This window comes from Trachemys scripta, chromosome 3 (assembly GCF_013100865.1).
Source record: "Trachemys scripta elegans isolate TJP31775 chromosome 3, CAS_Tse_1.0, whole genome shotgun sequence".
NCBI classification, from domain to species: domain Eukaryota; kingdom Metazoa; phylum Chordata; order Testudines; family Emydidae; genus Trachemys; species Trachemys scripta.
Window position 1 is genome coordinate 66186693 of NC_048300.1, and position 20798 is coordinate 66207490.

General features: G+C 42.9%; 1 protein-coding gene across 1 annotated transcript in view; it reads left to right on the forward strand.

The window, feature by feature from the left end:
- The window catches only part of SRD5A2 (steroid 5 alpha-reductase 2), a 68846-nt gene that overhangs the window by 42011 nt on the left and 6037 nt on the right, over window positions 1-20798 (forward strand). Inside the window, exons 2-3 of the mRNA XM_034764976.1 lie at window positions 4536-4699; window positions 19479-19580. Of these exons, the coding sequence (XP_034620867.1) occupies window positions 4536-4699; window positions 19479-19580 (266 nt within the window). The remainder of the gene's footprint in view (window positions 1-4535; window positions 4700-19478; window positions 19581-20798) is intronic.

A 20798-nucleotide genomic window follows, 5' to 3' on the forward strand; every position in this document is an offset into this window, starting at 1 on the left:
AAAAAGAACAGGAGTACTTGTGGCACCTTAGAGACTAACAAATTTATTAGAGCATAAGCTTTCGTGGACTACAGCCCACTTCTGTGGGCTGTAGTCCACGAAAGCTTATGCAAGCTTATGCTCTAATAAATTGGCTGTAGTCCACGAAAGCTTATGCTCTAATAAATTTGTTAGTCTCTAAGGTGCCACAAGTACTCCTGTTCTTTTTTTAAATTGGTTTCTTTTATCTGCCTTCTGGTTTCTGAGCTTTTAGCGTTCACTTGATTCATGTTTTCAAGGTTTTTTCCACAACCATGAGGACTAGAAACTTTACTTTTTTATTGTTTGTACAGTGCCTAGCACAATGGGGTCCTGGTGTATGACTGGGGCTCCTGGTAATAGTACTAAATAAATGAAAGTTGGCATTCTGGAGCCATGGGCTTATGTGAGAAGCAGGGGCTTCAAGAAGAACATCAAATACAATGAGATTAGTAATAAAATTGTGAGAGTTGGCACTTTATTGTGTTCAAATTATTTTGATTTAGAAATTGTTACCTGACTGAGGCACTCATTTCCCACTGTATCTGTGCTGTATCCATGCTCTGGTTTGAACGCAGACTGTGGAGTGAAGTTTATATTATTGTGAGGTTTGCTCTACTATGCTTTGTCAAAAAACAACAGAAATATTAAATGGCTTTTGTTTCCCAAGAAGCGTGCTGACTGGAGGGAGAAAGAACATTCTTGTGGTTAAGCTATTGAATTGATAGGGATGAGCCTCTCCCACTTCTTTCAGATTAAATTCACCTGAGGCCTTGGCTACACTTGAGAATTCACAGCGCTGCCGCAGCAGTGCTGTGAAGCGCGAGTGTAGTCGCGCCGCCAGCGCTGCGAGAGCTCTCTCGCAGCGCTGCAAGTACTCCACCTCTCCAAGGGGAATAGCTTGCAGCGCTGCGAGTGAGCGTGTAGCGCTGCAGGCGCTGATTACACTGCGCTTTACAGCGCTGTGCTCGGGGGTGGGGGAGGGCGTTTTCACACCCCTGAGCGCAGCAAATTGCAGCGCTGTACAGCGCCAGTTTAGCCAAGGCCTCAGTGTTGTTCCCTGTCAGCCATTTAGGGTCCTCCTCCCCACCCCAATCAGTACCATCTGCATCTAAGCCTTGCATACTTCGCAAAATGTGCCGGTCCTAAAACGCTTTTTACAAAGCCTGCAGCAAACTGATGTGTGTAATGTATCAAACTGAAATCTGCATTAAATATACTTTTAAAAGATACACAAGTATATTTAGGAATGTGTCTCATTGTGGTAGTATCATGGGGTCCCATTGTATAAAGCACAGTACAAACACATGACAAAAAGATGCTCCCAGTCCCAAAGACCTGTATAATACAGTTTAAAAGATGTTTATTATATATGTGGTTTTAAAAAAGTGGTTATGTCTTTAGTTTTGGGTACTTATGATAACTTTTTAAATCCTCTCTGATTCTTACATATACCTCTATTTATTAGGAACTCTTTGAGAAATGTTTGAAGCTCTTACAAGAGTCTATTTTGCAGATATGACGAACCAAGAAATTGTTAGTGATGTTTTTGAAAAGTTATCATAAAAGTTTCTATACATTTTCAGGTGACTTGTCCATTTCCCATATCTCAAACTCCTCGTGTAATATGGCCCAAACATTCCAGATAAATCCTGACTGGATTGATTTATTTCTAGTGAAGCTGAAAGGATAATGGGTTAGCTGAAAGTTGGTCTTATTTCTAGCTAGCTTTACCTTTAACTGTGGAAGGATTGGATCCCTTCATAATATGAGCTTTCTCCTTTGTATAAATTCAATTATAGTGGAAGTCTTGTTACTTTCTTCTATTTTATTAAAAATAAATATGGCTTAAACATTTGGGAAAACCCTCTTGAGGTCATTTTTGTTACAATGGTGCAGTGAAGACAGGATCTTAAAAATACTGATAAATTCTGGTAACTTCCATAAAAGCAAATAAGTATGTTATAGCTAGGGTGACTATATTTCCCAAAGGGAAAATGGAACTCTGCATGGAGCTAGCCCCAACCACTCAGCCAAGCCCCCTTCCCCACGCAGGGCTGGTGTCGCTGCTCACCCGAGCCCTGCCTGCCCTCCTGCATGGGGCTGGCATCGTCACTTCCCTCCCTGCCCCCCACATTTTCTTCCACACCCCACTTTTTTTTTTTACAAAAGTGGGCATTTGTCCCATTTGCTCTTGCCAACTGATCAAGTTGGCAAGAGCAAATGGGACAAATGACCACTGTTGCCAAAAAAAAGTTAGGACGACCAGGACAGGGCTTAAAAAAGGGATGTACGGTCACCCTATTATAGCCCATAAAATTGTAACAAGTGGTTTGTGAGTGTGTGGCTTATCAAAGTGAATTGGTTAGCAGTTCTCAGATTTCATTGCACCACGATCTCCTTCTGACAACAAAAATTACTACACAACCCTGAGAAGAGGGACTAAAGCCTGAGCCTAACCCCACTGCCCCAGGCAGGGGGGGGCCAAAGCCTGAGGGCTTCAGCCCTGGATGTAGAGGGAGGGGAAGGAGGGCAAAGCCTGAGCCCTGCCACCCAGGGCTGAAGCCTTCGGTCTTTGGCTTCAGTCCCGGGTGGTGGGGTTCAGGCTTCAGTTTCAGCCCAGGGCCTGAGCAAGTCTAATGCCAGCCCTGGCGACCTCATTAAAACGGGGTTGCGACTCATTATGGGGTCCTGACCCACAGTTTGAGAACCGCTTAACCTAATCCCGCAAGTAAAGGTTTAAAACAAATGGTAAAGTGGCATTAATCACCCCAACCCCTATATACAATGTATAGTTTAAAGAAAAAAAATAAGCAAAGGGGTGAGGACACAAGTGAATACACAGAGAATAAACTTCCCCTTCACTGATGCAGAGTTTCTCTATAATCCATAACAAGTAAATTCCGTAGTGAACAAATCAGTCTAAGGCATGAGTAAAAGGTTTTAATTACATGAATTTTACAAAAAAAAACAATCAGACTAGGAGTCTTTCCAGGGCTCTAAATATTATTTGTATCCTAGCATAAAGATTTCTCTCCACAAATAAATAATTCTGCACAAGAATTATGTCAAGGCATAGATACCACATTTTTAAGGTCGTCTTGAATCCCAGAACAAGGGTACTGTCACAACAATGATTGGAATAAAACTATTTCCTATGCAGATGTTTCTGTGGGTGTTTAAAAGAAAGCTTTCTGTTGTAGGTAGAAGAAGTGGCTTTGGGGCATTTTTTTTAGCAGTACTTTGATGTACTCTATGTCTGTAGAGTATGCTTGGCTTTTGAGGAAGACCCTACAGATAGGGCTAGATCAGACCTCATAGGGTGGCATCCAGATGGGTAATAATGAGGACATAAAACTATCATAAGCTGATCCTTTCTAGTGGAAGAAGATAATACTGCTGTGGCAGGCTTCCATCAAGTGCTGCTGTTACAGTCTCCCACGTAATTTTTCATAGTTTGTGAGTACGTTTTTGGTCTTGGAAGAAATGTTTATGGTAGCTTTTTAGTTTTACAAGGTTCTGTGTAGATTAGAAAGTGCTGTGTGAACAATGGGAGAGTTTGTTCTCTGCCTTGGTTTCTGACTAGAGTCAACTCTTGAGGCAGAGTTGCTCCCTGCGGGTTGTTTAACCATCTGGTTTCAGGACTTTGTAAATTAAGCAAGTTATATGTAGAATATGCCCAGATTCTGTGTCTCATTTTTCATCCATTGAGGCGCCAACTTGCAAGGCCCTGAAATTCTGCTACCACTTGGGAGAGAGGGGACACTGACACTGGTGTCAGAATGGGACACTAGTGTCAGACATCAACAATGCTTAGCATTCATATAGTGCACTATAAACACCAATCAATTTTCACAACATTTCTATGAGGACGGATAGCAAGCGTGGTCTCCATTTTATAAAGAGGGAAACCAAGGCAGAGAGGTCAATTGACTTTCTCAAGACCACAATGTGTGTAAATGAGGAGCTCCTAGCTCCCAGTCCTCTGCTCAGACAACTAGGGAATGTTCCATTTTCTAGATGAGTATACATTTCTGTAATGCTACCTGTTCTCATTGGTAGTTATTTGTATTACTTATGCTAATGTAGTCTTACTTATTTTGATCATCCAGTACATTTAGTAAAGTTTGTTTCTCTACAATACAGAAACTATTAGTAGACATGTCATGAGTAGTGTAAAGATGCTCACACTGTAACACGGTAATATCCCGTTAAATAGAGAGATCCATTGATTATATCACCGAATAATGTTTCTCTAAACAAAAGCTCACTGTTGAAATGATCATTGTATTGTCACTAATGTTTACATGGTTAGGATTTGTAAACCTGTTATAAACTTCCTAAATAAAGACATAGTGAAAAAAAATAGTAAAATAATTGTTAGCGTAGTGTCAGCCCACACAAGCTGAAAATGTTATATTATTTTTTTGAACCCAGCATTTTACCAAGATCTATTTATGTATGTGTTTATATGTGGTGTTTACTTCTGGTTTGACTGTGTTTTTTATCTACCTTAGGACGTTTATTTATTCATTCTTCACGAGAGGCAGACCTTTCCCACTGCAGATACTTCTCTTTGGCACGCTATTCTGTATCTATAATGGTTTCCTTCAAGGGTACTACATGATTTACTGCGCTCAATACCCAAAAGATTGGTTCACTGACTTCAGATTTACATCAGGTAATTACAGACTACAGGATTTCCAGTATCTACTCTCCAAGCAGTTTGTAAGCATTTTGAATTGTGTTCTAAACCTTATTGCACCTGTGAGTCAAAGTCAGTGGTGATGGGAATCAGCACAGCACCTGCCTGCTGGCATAGACGCTGACTCCGTGGGTATTCCAGGGCTGAAGCACCCACAGCAGCCCCCCTATTAGCTCCCCTAACCCCTCCAGTGCCTCCCATCGGCCAGCAGGCCCCGCAGATCAGCGCCTCTTCACGCCTCCTGTCTGCCACAATCAGCTGTTCTGCGGCATGCAGGCAGGAGGCTGGGGGGAGGAGGTGAAACTGGGTGGGAAGAGGCGGGGCATGGGTGGGGCCTGGGGGAAGGGGTGGAGTGGAGGCGGGGCCTGGGGCAGAGCGGGAAGTCTAGCACCCCTGGGCACTTTGAAAAGTTGGTGCCGGTGCCTGCTGGCCCAGATGTAAAGACTAAAAAAAACCATTTTTACAATGAAAATAGAGGAGTTAAATGTAGTAGCTTTTTCCCAAGCAGCCACCTTTGATAACACCAGCTATTAAAGCACAGACTCAGATTATTAGCCTTGCTATAGCCTTCTTGGCACCACATTAGACCACTGCTTTGTTAAGGCCTGAGGAGTTGCAAATTCCAAATGAACTTCTCAAGCCTTGTCTACACTAGGGATTCCCCCTAATTCCAGCAGTCGATGGCCATTCACATTGGAATTGCACTGCTGCAGACAAGATAAAGCCACAAGCTCCTCTGGTGCAAATTGTGACTTTCCTTGCCCATATGAGGGGCTTGCACTGATGCAGCTATACTGGTGGCTGGTCACTGATGGATGAGGTCAGGGCAAATCCCCTATGTAAACAAGGCCTCAGCAACTAATCTCCTTCTCCACCTGAGGCACATGCAAAGATTAAAGAACAAATTTGGTCCTGGTGTAAGTAGGTTCAACTCCACTGACTTCAGTGATGTAATATGCAGGCTGAATTTGGCTCTGGAAATTCACTGAGAGTGAGTTATTGAGCAGGCGAAGCCAGTTGATGTTACTCATGTTGTGCTCAGCTCAAGAGAAGATTTTTAAAACCGTGAATACAAGAAATGATGATAAATGGGGGGGGGGGGGGGGTTGGGCGAACCTTCTTTTGGGCTTTTTTTTTTGCCTTATGTAAAATGCCCTTACTTATAACTATGGCCCTATATATTCTGCAACATGCTGGGGATCTGTGTTCTGCAGAAAGATCTCATGACTTACTATTTGAATTGCAGTAATGCCTGGAGGCTTCAACTGAGGTAGAGTCCCATTGTGCTTGACCAGGGGTCGGCAACCTTTCAGAAGTGGTGTGCCGAGTCTTCATTTATTCACTCTAATTTAAGGTTTTGCGTGCCGGTAATACATGTTAACGTTTTTTAGAAGGTTTCTCTCTATAAGTCTATATTATATAACTAAAGTATTGTTGTATGTAAAGTAAACAAGGTTTTTAAAATGTTTAAGAAGCTTCATTTAAAATTAAATTAAAATGCAGGTCTTATCAGTTTAGTGCAGTGGTTCTTAACCTAAGGTGCATGCACCCCTTGGGGGTGCAAGATGCCCTTTCTCAGGGTGTGAGACATGCGAGATTTTTTTAGAAGGTAAATCATAGAGATCACAAATTAAGCACAGGCACATAAGTACTTTGTTTCATCAGATTTATGTATTTATTAACATTATACATGTTTTAACAATTACTGTAATATACAAACAAAGTTTTTAAGTTTTCAAGTTTTTAAGCTAATTGTAGTGTAACTTTTTATAAGGGCTGCGGAGCACTGGGCCCAGGCCAGGAGCAGAGCCCTGGGCTGGCTGCCGGTACCCCAGGCCGGCAGGAGGGCTAAGCAGGGCCGGAGGCCCGGACTCCGGCTGGCAAGGGGCCGGCGGCCGGAACTCCAGACTGTCAGCGGGCTGAGCGGGGCCGGCGGACAGAACCCCAGACCGGCAGCAGGCTGAGCGGCTCAGCCCGTCTGCCAGCTCCTGCCAGCTGGGGTCCCGACCACCATTCCGTTCACGCAGGCTGGCAGTGGGTTGAGCAGGGCCGGCGGCTGGGACCCCGGCTGGCAGCAGCGTGCCAGTAAAAATCGGCTTGAGTGCCGCCTTTGGCACGCGTGCTGCAGGTTGCCAAACCCTGTGCTAGACACTCAGAACAAACCTAGCAAAAGTTTGCCCCTGCTTACAGTCTAAATAGACAAGACAGAGTGGGGAGGCCAGAGAGGTGAAAAGACTTGCCCAGGGTCACACCACAAGTCAGCAGCAGAGCCAGCATAGAGCGAGGTCGGGGTGAATTATATACAGTTAGTATTACACTCCCCTTTCTTGCACCTCAGCTTAACCCCTTCCTAAAAGCAAGGCCAAAGTTCTGTCTTTTCTTTACACAGCGTAAAAACCCTGAATTTTGGTGTAACAGCTTCCAGTCACTTTCAGAAAAAGAAAGTACCACACAATTTGCCTGGTAAACAAATATTTATATATAATGCAAACAAAGAAAAGCAGTGTAAAGAGTAGCTGAGGTATTCAATAACTTGTAAACAAAAAGCTATTGGTTAGTAAATCTATGTGTGTGTCCTTCCATACAGACTTTCACAAACTTGCTGCTGCTATTAAAAATGCAAGGCTTTAGCATAACACCTACACTCTACTTTCACACACAAATAAACAGTCTTGTTTTCCTCCTGAGCACCTTCAGAGATGATTTTCTCAGTCTATAGTGTGGTCCAAAAGGTAGCACATGTCACCTGAATTTGTTGGACCTGGAATGAAGCTGCAGAGGCTCTCCATCCCCAAATCAAACAGAAATGGTCAATGGATTCTTCTGGCTAGCAGTTCTCAGTACTCTGTTACTAGAAGATTGGCTCTCCTAAGCTTGTGCATCAGACAGGAAGATTGTGTTTATAGTCAAGATGTTAGAGGTGCTCATGACCCAGCCCTAACAACCAACGCTGACCTGCCAACTATAATGTATCTCACGCGACACTCATGCACTTAGCAACCCAGTACACTTTCCTGCAGGACCGCTTAGATGTGGCTTATTCAGCTGAGCAGCAGTAATGTCTGTAATTGTGTCCAGCAGCCAGTAGGAGACGCTGTAATACACAATCTGCCACATACTCTTCCGCCTGATGAATTACAGGGAGAGAAGCAGCAGTGAGAGGAGGAGCAGGCAGCAGACTCCAGGGAAAAGACACCAGTTCTGCTGCCAGGCTCCCCCAGCTTCTGACAGACAGATAACACACTCTTGCCTCCAGCTAACTCTTCCAGATGCCAAGCCCTGCCAGACTCTCAGTTGTCCCCATCCCCCCCCCCTCCCAAAACACCCCCCCTCAATTTTCCACCCAATTACCCTCAGGCACCTGTCAGCAATTCCAGACTCCCAGCGCTCATCCAGTGTCTCCAAACACCTCTGAACACTCATTCACCACCTTCCCCCAGACTCCTAGCACTGCCCAGCACCCACCTCTACGTCCCAGATGCCCTCCAGCACTTGCCCACCCATATACCTTCTGTGACCTATCCCAACTACAGCAGCCAAGTTCTGCACAGCCCCATATCCTGCCCCTGTCACTGCTCAGGGCAAGGTCTGTTGATCATAAGATGAATTTTATAATCATATGTAAATAATTTGCAAATCCTGGATCAGACCCAAGATCTATCTGGTCCAGTGATCTGTCTCTAATAGTGGCCAGTACTAAATGCTTTAGATGAAAGTGTAAGAACCCTGCAATAAGCAGATGGATGATTTGCTCCCCACATTAGGTCTCATCTTGATCTCTGATCATTAAGAGATTGGCCTAAGCCCTGAACAAGAGGTTTAATATCAATTCCAATATTTAATTATAATTATTCATTATTATTATTATTTTTATTATGATAACTGGATATTCTTAAGTATCAGAGGGGGAGCCGTGTTAGTCTGGATCTGTAAAAGCGCAAAGAGTCCTGTGGCACCTTATAGACTAACAGATGTATTGGAGCATGAGCTTTTGTGGGTGAATACCCTCTTCATCGGATGCATGTAATGGAAATTTCCAGAGGCAGGTATAAATATGCAAGCAAGAGTGAGTCAGGCTAGAGATAACAAGGTTAGTTCAATCAGGGGGAATGAGGCCCTCTTCTAGCAGTTGAGGTGTGAACACCAAGGGAGGAGAAACTACTTTTGTAATTGGCTAGCCATTCACAGTCTTTGTTTAATCCTGAGCTGATGATGTCAAATTTGCAGATGAACTGAAGCTCAGCAGTTTCTCTTTGAAGTCTGGTCCTGAAGTTTTTTTGCTGCAAGATGGCTACCTTTAAATCTGCTATTGTGTGTCCAGGGAGATTGAAGTGTTCTCCTACAGGTTTTTGTATATTGCCATTCTAATATCTGATTTGTGTCCATTTATCCTTATGGATATTCTTGTTATCCATATAAATGCCCAATCCCTTTGTAAATCTTGTTACATTATTGATCCCGTGGAACTCATTGCCACAGCCTAACTACACGTTGTGTGAAAAAGTATTTACTTTAATCGATTTTGAATTTGTCGTTTTTTAATTTAATTGAACGTCCCCTTGTCCTTGTGTTACGGGACAGAAAGAATAAAAAGTTCCTGATCTACCTTAGCTAAACCATTCATTATTTTATAGACTTCTATCATATGCCCTGATATTCAATCCCAGTCTTAAATCTTTCTTGATACGAGAGTTTTTCCAGGCCCTTAATAATCTCGTTGCCCTTTTCTGGGCCCCTTCTAGTTCAGTGACAGCAATATATCCTTTTTGAGGTAGGGTGACCAGTTCTGCACACAGCATTCCAGATGAGGCCAAACCACTGGTTTATATGAAGGCATTATAATGTTCTCCATTATATTCACCATCCCATTCTTTATACATCTTAACATTTAGTTTGCTTGTTTGACCGTAGCTGCACATTGAGCAGAGGTCTTCACTGAACTGTTGACGGTGATACCAAGTCCCTGTCCTGAGTTGATGGAGTTAATTTAGAACCCTTTAAGGTGTATTAATAATTTATTTTTTCCCCTCCAACATGCATTATTTTGTATTTATCAGATCATCTGCCATCATGTTGCTCATTCACCTAGGTTATTCAGATCTCTTTGAAATTTCTCACAGTACTCTCTCTGGTCCTGACTAACCTAAATAACTTTTGTGTCATATGCAAATTTTGTTACCTCACTACCTGTCCTCCTTTTCCAATCACTAACAGATGTATTAAACAATACAGGACTTGGTACAGAACCATGAGTCACATCACTGTTAAATTTTAGTCATGATGAAAAATGCCCATTTAATACTACTCTTTGATTTGTTTCCTAGCTCGTATTTGATCCATTATAATGCTTGCCTCTTATCCCATAACCTGGCTTCTTTAGTAGTCTCTTCTCTTCTCTCTTGTCAAAACCCTTTGGAAGCCTAACGACATTGTCGGGTAGTTCTCTTTTATCTGCTGTTTCAGTGAGGCATTCAAAAAATACTAAGAGTTTAGTGAGTCACGATTTTCCTTTGTAGAAACCATGCTAATTAGACCCTATCATATGATCTCCAGGTGTGCTATTATTCTGTTTTTAATTATCATTTCAACCAATTTGCCAGGTGCAGATGTAACGCTACTGGTCTATAATTCCCCTTATCATCCCTAGAGCCTTTTTAAAATATAGGCACAACGTTTGCTACAGTCCAGTCCTCTGGACAGTGACTGTTTTTAATGAATGCTTTTTGTTAGCATTTCATATTTGAGCTCCTTCAGAACTTTTGGGTGTATACCATATGGGTTTGGTGACCTATTGCTTTTTTAATTTTCAATTTGCTTCAGCACCTCCTCTTCTGATATCTAACTCTCTAGCAATATCTCATATTTATTACCAGAAAAGAGCAGATCTGGGGTAGGAATCTCCCCAATGGTTTCACCAGTGAAGACTGATGCAAATAAATCATTTAGCTTATCAGCAATGTCCTTTTCAACCTTAATTTCTCCCTTTAACCTCTGGTGCTGCACTGATTTTTTTCACAGGGTTCATACTACTGATGTATAGGAAGATTCTCATTGTTTGTTTGTTTTCACACCTTCAGCTATTTGCTCTTCAAAATCTATTTTGTCTCTTCCAATTTCCCTCCAATTGAATGCCTGCTTTAATCTATGCCTCTGTTTATTGGCTTCATTGGGACAGATTTTCAAATGTTGAAGGATTCCTATTTGGGCTTGAATAGCTTCTCGAACCATGCCATTTGGTTAATTCATTGCCTTCCTGGTTCCCTTTTTGTTTAGCTGTACATGTGTCTTCTGAGACCTTCCCCCTCTCCCACCCCCCCCAGTGGCACACATGCCACCTCTAAGGATTTTACTTCTTTACTTTTAACTTTAGGGTATTAGTTCAGAATTTGCATAAAATGACACGCTTGAATAAACTTTGGCAGCTATGTGGATATACCACCCTGGGTCATCTTCAGCAAAGGGTTCTGAATAACTCCTATATTTATAGAATTTTCACCTTGAGCTCTGATTGGCTCTGCTCTCAGGCTGAAGATGTGTAGGATATACAGAACAGTTTGCCCATAATGGAAACTTTGTTTATGGCTTCAAGAAACTTTTATTGAGCAATCTCAGTAATTACAATACCCTTCTGGATGTTACTTGGCACTTCCAGCTGAGTCCCTAATTCCATTCCCTGCACAGAGACTTCAAACAAATCCATTCTGCCTTCCTGTTGCTCCTTCTCCTCTTTTTGGACTTAAACGGCTACAGTGTTGTGACAGGGGGGTACCAGTCAATATCTGCCCCCTGCCAAAAATCCTGTTGCCTTGGTGCACCCCGCCCTAGAGAAGTGGCACTTTAACAAGAGAATGGCAGCAAGTTTGGGATCTCTGTAGTTGTCTAGAAAGGCCTCCCTGGGGCAGCGGCTGGTGGAACCAGTGAGATTTGGTCCGCTAGTGGCTAAAAGGACTGAAACAGGCAGCAGCCGATCAGGGCCCAGCCGGCCAAATAAAAAGGGATGGTTGTTTCTATCAAATCAAATGGCAGTTCCTGGGAGAAGCCAGGGTAGGGAGGGAGGATGGAAGGAAGGATCAGTTGAACTTCCCTCTATCATAACCCAAGAGGCCAGGCCAGGTCAGGGCCTATTGTTGACCACACTTTGCAGTAAGGTCATGGAGAGACCTTATTATTGAAATTAGATGAGCTGACTCAGGGCCGGCTCCAGGTACCAGCCCAGCAAGTAGGTGCTTGGGGCAGCCAACGGAGAGGGGCGGCACATCCGGCTCTTCGGCGGCAATTCAGCGGAGGGAAGGACCTGCTGCCAAATTGCCGCCGAAGAATGAAGCGGCGTGGTAGAGCTGCTACCGATCGCGATTGCGGCTTTTTTTTTTTTTTTTTTTTTTCCGCCGCTTGGGGCGGCAAAAACCCTGGAGCCGGCCCTGAGCTGACTTCATGAGACACTACCTGACTCAGGCGACAAGTATATAGCATGGTTACGTTAGAAGAAAACTGAGGTCTCCTGAGTCCTACTCCAGTGTTGTATTTACTGCCTGTCACATGCACTGTTGGATTTTGTAGCAGCCCACAGTGCATGGGAAAACATTCAAATCTAAACATTTGAATTGAATTAATACTGTTATTCGTTGTGAACTCAATGTGCTGAGTGATTCCTGTGAGGTGCCAAATGCCATCAACCCATTGCAATTGGAATCAGGTCCAAAATTAACAACATGGCCAATGATTAATTCAATACAAACATTAATGAATATTTCTTCAGTATTTGAATTGGCTGTAACAATGCTTGCTCCTGATGCATGCACAAGATGGGGCTCTGCCGCAGAATGTCAGCAGTGGCACATAGCAGCGGTTGAGCAGGGTTTGATGAGTCAAAACAGGAGTATCTGCTGCTAGGGGAGGTTGGGATTTTAGACATTTTGCGCTGGCTGCTGAGGGATCTGTCTTCCCCCGCTCCCTTCTGCTTGATAAGAAGGGTGTGAGGGCTCAATCTATTCACTTCACCCTAGGCTGCTGGGAGCAAGAGGAGAATTCACTCCCCTTCTCATGACTGGTGGGAGGGGGCTGCCCCACCCCTCTCCACGATGTCTGGAATGGGCCCAGAGAGCTTTGGGCAGTTTTTTCTGTCTCCTGACTTGTGGACACAGAGAATTAGAAGATCTGGTCACTCCTGTTCACCCTAATCTGCTCGGGCACTGAGAAGGGGGAAAAGGCTAGGATCACCTAGAAGCAAAAAGAGTCGGTCTGAGGATCTGCTTAGGGACATAGACAAGGACATGACTAGGAAGTGAGGTGCAAGCTACTTCCTGGTTTGAAGGAAATATCACAAAACCAGGTGCTCTTATGATATTTCTGACCCCATCTGAAGTGGAGCCAGATATTATTCTCTGGGGGGTTGGTTCTGCACTGGGACGAAAATAATAGGGACTAGTTTGGATCAGGGTCCTTGAATGTGACCTCTCCTTCATCCCAGTTCCCACCACCCTATTCCTCCTCCCTCCCCCAAAAAGCATCTGTGGTAGAGAAGTAGGGGGAGGGAACTACTTTTGAGGTTCTGGCTTTGACTCATTTCTGTTAATTATTAGAGCTGGTCATCCTTTCTCCAGACCCACCTCTGCCACAATGCCTATGAGACATTCACCAAAGTGCATTGGCAAGGCTGAAGGGCAGGTGGAGAAAGGAAGTATTATTTATATATGTAATTGCTACATTTGTTGTATAAAAGCAAATTGACATGGACACAAATAGTGACTATGTTGATTGTATCCCTCCACTCTTCCACCTGCCTCTGGGGATAATTAGTTGTCTTATTGTGTAAGCTCATCAGGGTAGGGAGCTTGTGCTATACAAACCTCTGTTTATACAGCCCCTAGCACGATGGAACTCAAACCAAAATATAAATATTTAATAATGAAAGACTGGAATTTTCTAAAGCTACAATTATCAGTTTATAATGTTATCACCATACATTTGTTAGGAAAAGCTAAATGCACATTTACTCTAATGAAACTGTCACATACTACTGCATTAATAATAAACGCTTTAAAAATGTAATATATGTGTTGATATAAGAGCAGCTAATGGATGTGGAAGAGCTGATAAGCTTTATTGTATCAACTCTTCTTATACTTCTTGGGTCTCATTCTGCTCTCTACCCCAGTAAAACTTCATTGGTCTTACTCCTGGTTTACACAGGTGGGAGAGGGGAATTTGGCCCAAAATACCAAAAAAGTTATCATATTGCATAACATTGAGTTAAACTGACAGATCCAGGGAATTCAAAGTTAAGAATATTGGGCCTTAAAATCATCTGTAGCATAAATTTGATAATCAGTAGAATTACATCAGGGTTGAATTTGGCCTTCCATTCTTAAGTTGCACTATTTTTCCTCCCAGCGTATTTCTTGCTTCCCCCAGTATTCATGAACGGAGTTGTTAAATATTAGTCACAATAACGGCAACTGTAAAATTAGCATTAAAATGTTAGAGAGACAATGTGGGTATGACATTCCAGGATGCAATCCAGACTAGTGAGGGGCTGTGTCACCTCTGCCCTGAAACCCTGCTTTGCTGCTGTAGCTCCCAACCTGGGCTCCTCACAAACAGCCAGACATCATGCAGGTCACTGCCTGAGTCTCTCTCTATGCATAGCCACAGCCTGGTCCAGCAGCTCGGACCCCAGCAGCCTGTTAGCAAACACCAGCTACTCTCTGGCTTCTAGCAGCCTTGGTTACTACTTGCAGGGTGACTCCGATACACTCCCAGTCATGGACTTCCCTCAAAAAACATGTGTTCTGCACTGTCCAGCCCTCTGCTGGATAATCCAGATATATTAGGTCAGTTACCCCTTTAAAGGGATCAATATACAACAGTCTGCTACCTTAAATGGAGTTACCCAAACAATTCACAAGACTGGATCAGTTTTAATTAAAGAATGAAACAAGTTCATTTACCTGCAAAGCGGTAGATTTTAAGTGTGTACAAGTATAATGCTTTCAAGTCAGAAATAATCTTAAGAAGAATAAAGATAAAACACGTTCTAGTACTAAACTTAACACACTAGACTTGGATCAAGCTGAAGTCTCTTAACACATGTTTAAAGTAACATTGCTGACCAAACTCTCAGGCCAGTATTTGCTCCCAAAATCAATGGCTGTTTCTTTTGTCTTAGTTGAAAAAGAAAGAGATGGATAGGGAGAGAGAACTTGGGCTGTTTTTGCCCCTCACTTTTATTGTTCAGTCACCCTTTGAAATGAATTTTCCTGAGGGTTACCCCTAGATAAAGTTCATTCCCACTGGAAGGTTGAAGTCAAGGAGTCTGGGGGCGAAAGAGGTTCCTCGCAGTCAGTGGTAGTATGTACATAGCCTCAGATGCAGATCTGTTTGTTTCTGCCCCACTTCGTTGCCAAAGAATTACTGCTTGATAGGTAATAGCCCATCAGCTTTGATGACACTTGGCTAGAGGTGTGAGCTTGTCCTTTGTCTTTGAGAAACAGGTTTACCCACTCCCTAGACTTGTCTGGTAAACACACTTCAGTCATGATTTCAGCTTATGTTCATAACTTGATATATAATTTTACTACACACATTTCATCATGATATTATTGACCAGTGAAATATTAGTTTCCAAATGATGCCTCACAAGGCATATTTTGTACAAAGATTATTACAATAGTGTGTAGGATGTGAATATGGGGTGCATTCCATAACAGTGGGTGAAGTAATAGCTTTTATTGGACCAACATCTGTTGGTGAAAGAGACAAGATTTTGAGCTACCTGAAGAAGAGCTCTGTGTAGCTCAAAAGCTTGTTTCTCTCACCAACAAAAGTTGGTCCAATAAAAGATATTACCTCATTCACCTTGTCCCTCTAATATCCTGGGACCAACATGTCTCTAAAAACACTGCAATTAATCCTGATTTTCCTTTCACTTGCCCTAATTTCACACTGGTCCAACTCCACTGATTTCTCTAGACTTACTCTCAATTTACCCTGATGTGAGAAGAGTCAGGCCCAACAAGTATACTGCTGACTGAATTAACATAGAGAGATAAGGTGGGTGAGGTAGTATCTTTGATTGGACCAACTTCTGTTGGTGAGAGAGACAAGCTTTTGAGCTTACACAGAGCTCTTCTTCAGGTCTTGTGTAAGATCAAAAGCTTGTCTCTGTCACAAATGGAAGTTGATCCAATACAAGATATTAATCACCCACCTTGTCTCTCTAGCATCCTGGACCAACACAGCTACAACAACACTGCATACAACAATGAATTAATCATAGTCAGTTTGAAATCTATGAGATACATTCTGTTTTCAGACATGTGTAACTTGAAAATTGGCAGCCAGGAATGGAAGCTTTGAGCACCCTGATTTGGTTTCTTCCAGATTACTGAGGTTAACAATCTTCCGATTCTTTCTACGTTCCAGACTGAGGCTTAGGGTTAGCGTATAGTCCATGTGTTTTAGCACATACCCTACTGACCCATCCATGGACACTATGCCTTCAACCTTGTTCAGATTTCTTCTGCTCCTGGAACACATCATCAATACTAGCAGCTGTGCTGAGGTTACATTATGATCCCATAACTAACACAAAATAATGCTGTTTTGTCATAATTCATTTATATGTATTGGGTCCGGTGGTAGAAATCATTTAATTTGGTAGCTTTCTCATTAGGATACCAAAAAGCATAAATTTTGAATAACAGCATAGCTCCAGTTCAGGCCAGGTGTAAAAGGGTGAAGTCAATGGAAAGATAAATTTGCCCTAATGAATACACTTAGGATATTAGAGTAGTTATAATAGAAAATCTAAGGGATAAAGAGAGCTGGAAATTTCTCAATGAGACAGAATTAAATGCACAACTGCCAACTATTCCAATGTGATGTAAAGATAGTAAGAGGCCAATATGGTTCCATCAGGAGCTTTTAAAGCTGAAAATCAAAAAGGAATCCTACAAAAAGTGGAACCATGGTCAAATTGACAAGGAGCACTATGAAAGAAGAGCACAAGCATGTAGGGACAAAATCAGAAAGTCTAACGCAGGAGTTCTCAAACTGGGGGTTGGGACCCCTCAGGGGGTCGCGAGGTTATTACATCGGGGGGTCACGAGCTGTCAGCCTCCACCCCAAACTCCACTTTGCCTCCAGCATTTATAATGGTGTTAAATATATTAAAAAGTGGTTTTAATTTATAAGGGGAGGTCACACTCAGAGGCTTGCTATGTGAAAGGGGTCACCAGTTCAAAAGTTTGAGAACCACTGGTCTAAGGTGAATTATAATGAATTATACCTAGCAAGGGGCATAAAAGGCAATAAGAGATTCTTTAAATACACCAAAAGCAAGAGAAAGATGAAGGAAAGTGTAGATCCTCTACTTAGTGAGGAAGGAAAGTTAATGACTGATGTCATCCAGAAAATTGGGGTGCTTAATACCTATTTTGCTTCAGTCTTCACTAAGAAGCTAAATGGTGACCAGATACTCAACACAGTATTAACAAGGGGGAAGGGAATGCAAACCAAAATAGGAAAAGAAAAGGTTAAAGAATATTCAGATAAGCTAGATGTGTTCAAGTCATAGAGTTTAAGGCCAAAAGGGACAACCAGATCATCTAGTCTGACTTCCACTATACCACAGGCCACCAACCTCACCCAGGACCCCCACACTAAGCACAACAACTGAAATTAGACCTAAGTATTACAGTCCACAGGAGACTGGACTGTTATATGCCACATGCAGAGAATAGAAGGGATCAAGGTGCACCAGGGCCTGAGGCAATCACAGGAAAATGACTAAGTGAGATATACTCAGATAAGCTTGGCAAGTGACCCACACCCACATGCTTCAGAGGAAGGTGAAACCCCCCGACGGTCCCCGCCAATCTGACCTGGGGAGAAATTCCTTTCCAATCCCACTTATGGCAATCAAGGTATCTGCACCATAAGCTTCCTGAAACTTTGTGAGCAGCATCTAATGGGGCCACTCACCTCTGTAGGGCCTGATGAAATTCACCCTAGGTTACTTAAGGAACTATCTGAAGCCATCTCAGAACCTTTAGCAATTATCTTTGAGAACTCATGGAGGAGGGCAAGGTCCAGAGGACTGGAGCAGGGCAAACATAGTACCTGTTTTAAAAAAGGGAACAAAGAGAACCTAGGGAATTATGGACTAGTCATTCTAACTCGGATACCTGGAAAGATACTGAAACAAATTGTTAAACAATCAATTTGTATGCACCTAGAGGATAATAGGGTTATAAATAATAGTCAGTATGGATTTGTCAAGAATAAATCATGCCAAACTAACCTAATTTCATTCTTTGACATTGTTACTGGCCTAGTGGATAAGGGGAAGATGTGATATACCTTGATTTTAGTAAGGCTTTTGACACAGTTCCATATGACATTCTCACAAGCAAATTAGGGAAGTGTGGTCTAGATGAAATTACTGCATATTGGATACACAAATGGTTGAAAAACCATATGTAAAGAGTAGTTATCAATAATTCACTGTCAAATTGGGAGGACATATCTAGTGGGGTCCCACAGGGGTCAGTCCTGGGTCCAGTATTATTCAATATTTTCATTAGTGACTTTGATAATGGAGTGGAGAGTGTGCTTATAAAATTTGCAGATGACATCAAGCTAAGAGGGGTTGTAAGCACTTGGAGGACAAGATTAGAATTCAAAATGACCTTGACAAATTGGAGAAATTGGTCTGAAATCGACAAGATGAATTTCAACAAAGATAAGTGCAAAGTAGTGCACTTAGGAAGGAAAACTCAAATGCACAACTACAAAATGGGGAATAACTGGGTAGGCAGTAGAAGAGAATTTGGGGGTTATAGAGGAGCACAAATTGGATATGATGCAGCTGTGAAAAAGGCTAATATCATTCTGGGGTATATTAACAGGAATGTCCTATGTAAGCATGGGAGGTAATTGTCTTGCTCTACTTGGCACTGGTGAGACCTCAGTTAGAGTACTCTTTAGGAAAGATGTGGGTAAATTGCAGAGTCCAGCAGAGAGCACAAAAATGATAAAAGGTTTAGATAACCTATTAAGGAAGGTTTAGAAACGGGGCATGTTTAATCTTCAGAAAAGAAAACTGAGGGGGGACTTGATAACAGACTTCAAATATGTTAAAGGTTGTTTTAAAGAGGACAGCGATCAATTGTTCTCCACATCAACTGAAGGTAGGACAAGAAGTAATGGACTTAATCTGCAGTAAGGGAGATTTAGATTAGATAGTAGGAAAATTTTCTAAGGGTATTTAAGCTGAGGAATAGTCTTCCAAGAGAGGTTGTGGAATGGTCATCATTGAAGGATTTTAAAAAAGGTTGGACAAACACCTGGCAGGAATGGTCTAGGTCTACTTAGTGTGATGAATGTTCTGAGCCTGATGAGTCATCTGAAGTAATTTCCTGCAAATAGGCTCCAGCCAATCCACAAGCAAGGGTCTAACCAAGTAACCCCAAAGCAGATATATAGATTCCTAATGAAAGCACTCTGCTCAATGTCACTATCTTGTCAGGGTTACTTTCAGCGGCATAGTGGTTCTGACAGACTGCTCCTACTCCAGCATGTTCCTGCTCCAAACAAGGCTGGTTGCCCAGCTGACCTGACACTTGGTCCAGCCTCAGTATAGAGGGCTGGACTTGATGACCCCCTGACGTCCCTTCCAGCCGTACATTTCTATGATTCTATAATTAGTCAAACCAGGAGCTATCACACCAATCAATATCTCATTTTCATTCTGTAGGTGTTCTGTTGTTTTTGATTGGCATGGGAATCAATATTCACAGTGACATCCTGCTACGCCAGCTAAGGAAACCTGGAGACCATACTTACAAGATTCCACAAGGTACATTCTCCTCATGCCCCTCACCCAAAAAGAGTAGCACAATTGGATAAATAGTGGGGGGGAGGGGCCTAGCAAAAGTAAAATATACATCAAAACATAAAGCTCTTAAAATTATTTGGAGCCATTAGTTTCACGTGGATACTTGGCCCAGATGTTCCCCTCTACAGCATGAATTAATTGCAGAGGCATGGTAATCATACATCTTTGGCCTGAATTTTGCAGATGACGGGGAGAGAGTTCAGCAGGCCACTCCTACCCTCTGAGCTCTGAAGAACACTTTCTATGTAAACTTTGCACAGCTTGGGTTTTTGGGGGATGCCCCGCTGCGGGATAGGAAGTATCGTAGGCTATACCTCTCTAGCACCCCCTTAGGGAGAGGGCAGGTGCTGCTCCTGTCTTGGAGTTCAGGGCATCTGCCCCCTGGCAGGGGAGTTAAAGTAGTACAAACAAAAACTCAGTCTGCTTCCTCAGCCCATAAAAAGCAGAGTCCTAGGCCTTTAAGAAGCCAAAGAGAAAAGTACCGGCCCTCCTTCTTTCTGAGAGGGCCTGAGCAGCCAGGACTTTCAAGCCTGGGTCAGTAACCTCTGCTTCCGGGGGCCAGGAGTTCTGAGGTGCAGTCCTGCTCCTTCAGAGTGCTGCCCTGCATTGAGCAGGGATCCTCCATATTAAGAACTTGCCAATTTCCAGCCTTGACAAGTCTCATGAGGTGCACTGTGTCGAGTCTGATTGTGCCCAGAGGATCTGCCCCAGCACATACCCTTCCCCCTTAAAATGGAGATCAGAATCCCATCATCCAAGCCTGAATCCCCCACTTCCCACAAAAGAAGTCTACATTGCTGTGTTTCTTTCCTGCATGATGTTGTACTCTAAAAATATTGGGTTGGAGAGACAAATAGAATAGCATATACTCCTGGGGAAATTCTGCACTACAGTGTGCGTGCAGAATTCATGTCCCTCTGCAGAATTTCTATGCTCCCCTGCAGAAAATGATGGGAAAGCAACGAGAAGCCCCCTGGCGGTGGGTGCGGGGTTGGGGGTGCCCATGGGTATAGTGCCACTGTCCCCCACCATTTCAGCAAGTGGAGATCTGTCCAGCTGAATGAGGATGCTGCTTGGCTCCGCTGACTCTGGAGCTGGACGCTGCCTCCTGGGCACTAGTGCTGGTCATGCTCCCCTTCTGTGTGCTAGAGCCATCTTGTTTTCTGTACAACAGTGAGT